Here is a 5745-nt window from a genome sequence, read left to right on the forward strand (position 1 = left end):
TATTTATTTTATGTATGTATTCACCATTGCTCTCTTCAGACACACCAGAAGAGGGTATCAGATCCCATTAAAGATGGTTGTGAGCCGCCATGTGGTTGCTGGGATTTGAACTCAGGACCTCTAGAAGAACAGTCAGTGCTCTTAACCACGGAGCCATCTCTCCAGCCCCAGAAGTAAGAGCTTTATCAAGAACAGCTTGTTTGACAGGTCAGAAGTTTGCAGTGTTTTTGGTATGGGTCCTAGCTGACATGGCATTTACACACATGGCTATGCTTTAGTGACTCCTAGGATTTGCAGGTGTCTGCAAAAATCTGCAGCATATACAACAGAGCTTTTCAACATCTTAGTGTGTTAGGGTGGAAAGAAAACAGACACCTGGTGTCACTGGGCACTCGGTGTTTAGTCATTTCAGGTTTCTGAGCTTCTAAGTTGTCTGTAAAATGGCAGCTTAGTTAATTAGATTCACGTGAGGAAAAAATGTGAAATGTCAAGTTTAGTACTCAATTCACAGCAAAGGCATATATTAAATATTATGTAGTACTATTTTAAAAAATAGTCTGTGCTTCTGAATTTAGAGGAGCCTCATGTGGAGACAGTCTAGACAACTTAGGGGAAATTACTAGAGTTGTGAATCACTCTTCCAGAATCTAATTAATAGCTATCAGACCTGGAACCACACCGAGACCCACTCCTGTTTACATTGTAACATTTTCACCTACATTTGCATTCTCTTGTGAGGTGGATAGTGTCCTTTCTACTCTGTAGATGGTCTCAGAAGTTACTGTCCAAAAGTAAATCCATCTGCATGGATAGGGTCCTAGGCTTCACCGGCCAGCCTCTATTCATAATGATGCTGAGGTGGCGTGACAGAAGTATTGTGTGTGTCTATTTCGTGTCTAGGTACCACGTTAAATACTGCGTGTTTGTGTATTTTAACACCATAGCTGCAAATGCAAGATTTCTGTCCTCAAATTTAGTAAAGTTAAACTGGTGTGTCTGAATAGCAACTGATAAGAGTATGTGGTATGGGCTGGGGGATGTTGGAGGCAGGAAGGACAGTTCAGGCAGGAAGTCAGTCCGACTGAGTGGTGACAATTGCGTGGGATGAGGAGGCTCTGACCCATGTATGAGAAAAGTCCACAGAAAAGGGAGAAACCATAGATACTTCTGAAATTTGGAACTGAATGATTAGAAGGATAATAAAAACAGGGAGATAAAAATTGGGAGTCAGAGCCAGGCCTGGTGTCGTACACCTTTAATCCTACCACTCAGGAGGCAGAGGCAGTTGTATCGAGTTCAAGGCCAGCCTGGTCTATAGAGTAAGTTCCAGGCTAGCATAGGCTACATAATGAGACTCTGTCTCAAGAACCAACAGTAGCACCTGGGAGTCGGTGGGACAGTTGATGTACATGCAGGAGAAGGGAGGGTGGTGTCTCAGGGAAGTGCCTTGAGAGCTACAGCACGTTAGTTAGTTAGACAGACAGCTCCAGATTGGGAGTGGTGTGATGAGCTGTCAGAGCTTGGGTAGTGGCTGTGTAGAGTAGTTGGATGAATTCAGAGAATTTGAGGGATTAATTTAGGTAATGTTTGTCACTAGGAAGGATACCTGGACTGCTGGTAAACCTGAGGAACTGACAAGATCTAAGAATTGCCTCTCTGCTTACAATAGAACATTAGGATTTTAAATAACCATCTCCTAGGTACGTAGACATCACGGAGACCAGTGTGAGACTCTATATGACAGCTGCTATGGTGCATCGTATCATGTAAATCTGTGGTTTTAGAATCAGGTTTGTTTCAAGAGACTGCTGCTTTCTTTTTTTTTTGTTGTTTTGTTTTGTTTTGTTTTGTTTTTTTCGAGACAGGGTTTCTCTGTGTAACCCTGGCCGTCCTGGAACTCACTCTGTAGACCAGGCTGGCCTCGAACTCAGAAATCCGCCTGCCTATGCCTCCCAAGTGCTGGGATTAAAGGCATGCGCCACTACTGCCTGGCTGATTGCTGCTGAGCTGGGCACAGTAGCTCATGCCTTATAATATCAGCAGTTGGGAGGCTGATGTAGGAGTGCTGTGGGTTCAAAGCCAGCCTGGACTGTCTCAAAACATCCCTTTCCTCAAAACAAAACAAAGCCACAGAGCCACCGTAAACCAACCCTCAAAGTAAGCAGAGAGCAGAGTGGTAGCGAGCTAAAGAGGCTGAGGGATGTGGGGGTTCTGTTTTTATTTCTGCTGCTGTAATAGAATACCTTAAACTGGGTAGTTTATGTATGAGAAACAGACATTTATTTTGTGTGTGTACACAGAGACCAGCTCAGTGTCCAGTGGTGTTCCTTGGGGAGCTATCTACCATGGGCTTTTTGCCTTGTTTGTTTGAGATAAGGTCTTACTATGTGTATCCAGGCTGGCTTTAACTCATAGAGATCCAACTGCCTTCCCAGTGCTGGGATTAAACAACAGAGGGGAAGTCATGCTCATGCATCACCACACCTGTCCAGTGTCTTGTCTGTTGAGATGGAGTCTCACTGAGACCTGGGGGTGTGCTCTAAGGATCTTTCTGTTGCTTCCCCAGGGCTAAGACTGTGAGTGCCCATCACCTGCTCAGTTTAGAATCTGTTTTTCCTTTTCATTCTGTGTGTGGTAGTGTCGTTTGCATGCATGGCATGCAGGTGTTGGTCCTCGTATTTGACTGTGGGACTAAACTGGCCTTGTTAAGCTTGTGCAGGAGGGTCCCTATCCTCTGAGCCGTGGGTGCTGACGATCAGACTTGGGTCCTCATGCTCCTGAAGCAAGTCCATGATGGGTGGAACTCTCTTTTAAAGTTTAGAAAGTCCAAGATGAAAGTGCCATGAGACGCTTGGTCAGGATGGTGACGCCTTTTTGTGATCTCCTGTGGCAGAAGAGCAACAGGGCCACCGAGTCCTTTAGACCCTTTTCCCAGGGCACCGCAGTCCCTTGACATCCTAGTTTTGCTGCAGAGGGACTTCAGCTTTAGCATGAATTGTGGAGGGGCACAGCAGAGAGGGTCAGGTCAGGTCTTACTGTCATTTAAGACATTTTTGGTGGTTGTTTTGAGATGAGGTCTTGTCATGTACTCCACCAACCCAGAGCTTGTGACCATCCCGCCTTTATCTCTAGTACTGAGATTTTATTACACAGTACCAGTGGTAGTCTGCTTAAAAATATGGTTTTTGCCTGCTGTGGTGGTATATATACCTTTAATTCCAGAAACAGGCAGATCTCTGGGTTCCAGGCCAGATCTCAAAAACAAGAAAAGCCCCTTCCCCCATTTTCATGGTTGCCACAGAAACTGCTTGTCTGAGTCCCTTAGCAGAAGTTTTCTTGTTCTGAATTGCAGGACACATTTACGATGTTGAGGTAGAAGCAGGGTTCACTTAGGATTTTGAGGTAGAAGAGATCAATATCCCGTGTTAAATCTGCTGGCTAGTAGCCTCCATGTTTACTGGCGCCAGAGGAGATGCTCATGTGAATCGATGCTGAGAGCTCTGCTCTGCAGCACCTGCCTATGGGTTTGTTAAGCCTGTGGACCCTGTGCCTTCCGAGTGTCTTCCTGCTGGCCGTAACACCGCGCTCACTCTCTGATGCAGTGCTTAGTGTGGTTGCTTAGCAGCTCTCCGTGGTTAGTTGCCTGGAACCAGATCTGTTGCCATGAAGAGCATGGTTCCAACCCTGTTCAGGTTACACTGCAGACAAGCTTGGAACTGGTAGAATTTATTTCATTTTATTTGCTATTATAGCTGTTGTTTTGTAACTACAAATGAATGTTTCTGTAGTGTTTAATACAAAATATTTTTATGCTCAGACATTCCTTCGTTCTTTGTGGAGTTTAGTTTTTTGTTTCTTTTCCCTTTTCCATTTCTTAGTGTCATAGCTTGCAGTACAGTCTTACAAACATTTACAAAATTACTAAAAATTCAAAATAGAGCTCTGAAACCATTTTTAGATAAAGTGGTGACCTAGACAGAGTATGGGGGTGAGAAAAGCATGAGAATCCTCTAATGTGTTTCTAAGAATATTTTATTTTTGAGTGAAATTTGACTATTTTTTTTCCTTGGTAATTTTTGTCATATTCAGTAAATGTCTTTCTTGACCACTAAATGAACCTTTTCCTAATCCATTTCTGACTGAAGTCTGTTTGGTACAGAGTGGCTTGGAAGGCCTGAGTCTTTAATGTAATATTTATCAGGTCTTTGGAAGGGAGCAGAAAGCCTGAAATCCCTGTACAGAGCACACTACAAATGGTCTTTCCTTTGCCCTTGTCACTGTGAAGGTGCTGTATTGTCTCTCTGATGCCAGAGTGCTATAACACAATCTTTTGCCTATACTTAGTATAAATTTATTAGACACAGTCCCTGCGTGCAGTCCGACAGAGAGCCCCGCACTACAGAAATAATTCTTGTACTGCTGAGCTGGCAGTTTCCCTACTTAATCACTGTGTGATGTCACCTGTGCCACTGGTGAGAAATGTGCTGACCATGTCCTGCCTTTGAAGAGGCCGTTGTGACAGGTTATTAGCCAGAAGTGAAATTAAAAATAAACATTTTAAGTTACATTATAGGTTTTCAAAGTCTGAAAGATTAAAGTAACAAAAAATGTTAGATTTGAAGAACCACGTTTTGTGGTGTTATTTATAGTCCGTTGACATGCTCATTCCTGCTGAAGGAGTCAGCACTGGCATCTCTGTGAGGAGTGAGGGACTTGCATAGACGTGGACAGGGAAGGCCAGTGTCCTCAGTGGTTTTCTAGTTTATAAGTGAATCTTTGGTTTTGGTTTCCAAGACAGGATTTCTCTGTCTCTTGGAACTCACTCTGTAGACCAGGCAGGCCCCAAACTCAGATCTGCCTGCTTTTGCATCTCAAGACTAAATCTAAAGGCATTTGCCACCACAGCCTGGCTTCATAAGTGAGTCTTTTATTGCAGCTTTGACCTGGCATGTGCTTGTAATCTCAGCATATGGAAGGCTGAGGCAGGGAGATTGAGAGATTCAAGGGCAGCCTGAGCAACACAGTAAGACATTGTCTTAAAAAATAAACAAGCAAACTGGTGATGATGCATGCCTTTAATCCTAGCATAGGCAAGTCCCTTAAATCAGAGTGTGGGAGGGAGGGAGAGAGAGAGAGAGAGAGAGAGAGAGAGAGAGAGAGAGAGAGAGAGAAAGAGAGGAGATTTGATAGATTGATGGTGAATCTTTTGTAAGGGGGAGAAAGCAGCTTCCTTAGTGTATATTTGATTTCTTGGCAGAAAGATGGAGACTACAATGGTGAATTTCTGGACTCTGTTTGAGCACTTTGAGCAGCTTGAGCGCCAGTTGGAGATTATCAACGTAGGAAATGAAACCAGTAAGTCATTCTGAGCCTGGCTGTGGAGGATGGGGAGGGAGCATGGGGGAGCCAAAGGAAAAAGGAAGCCCAGCAGACCTGGTTTTTATAATGCTGAAGTATGTGGAAAGCTGATGTGCTTTCAGGTTCCCTAAAAAAAATGATGGCTACTTATGGCCAAAGCCAAAAGGCAATTGCAGTGTGTTTTGTGTGTTGAGTGCCCATGGAAGCCACAAGAGGGCAAGGGAGCCCCTGGAGCTACCGTTACTGGGTGTTGTGAGCACCCAATATGGGTGCTAGGACGCTAACTCAGGTCCTCTCTCTGAGCCATTGTTCATGATTTTAAGTGAACTTTACCTAGCGCTCTCTCTCTCTCTCTCTCTCTCTCTCTCTCTCTCTCTCTCTTTCTTT

At 44.2% G+C, this 5745-nt stretch overlaps 1 protein-coding gene across 1 annotated transcript in view; it reads left to right on the forward strand.

Annotated features, from left to right (window-relative positions):
- Positions 1–1644: 1644 nt before the first annotated feature.
- The window catches only part of Racgap1 (Rac GTPase activating protein 1), a 26132-nt gene continuing 22031 nt past the window's right edge, over positions 1645–5745 (forward strand). The window contains exons 1-2 of the mRNA XM_028788265.1: positions 1645–1700; positions 5258–5355. Coding sequence (XP_028644098.1) covers positions 5262–5355 — 94 coding nt within the window. The 5' untranslated portion in view covers positions 1645–1700; positions 5258–5261. The remainder of the gene's footprint in view (positions 1701–5257; positions 5356–5745) is intronic.

The sequence above is a fragment of the Grammomys surdaster genome, unplaced genomic scaffold (assembly GCF_004785775.1).
Source record: "Grammomys surdaster isolate TR1022 unplaced genomic scaffold, NIH_TR_1.0 125742, whole genome shotgun sequence".
Taxonomy (NCBI): domain Eukaryota; kingdom Metazoa; phylum Chordata; class Mammalia; order Rodentia; family Muridae; genus Grammomys; species Grammomys surdaster.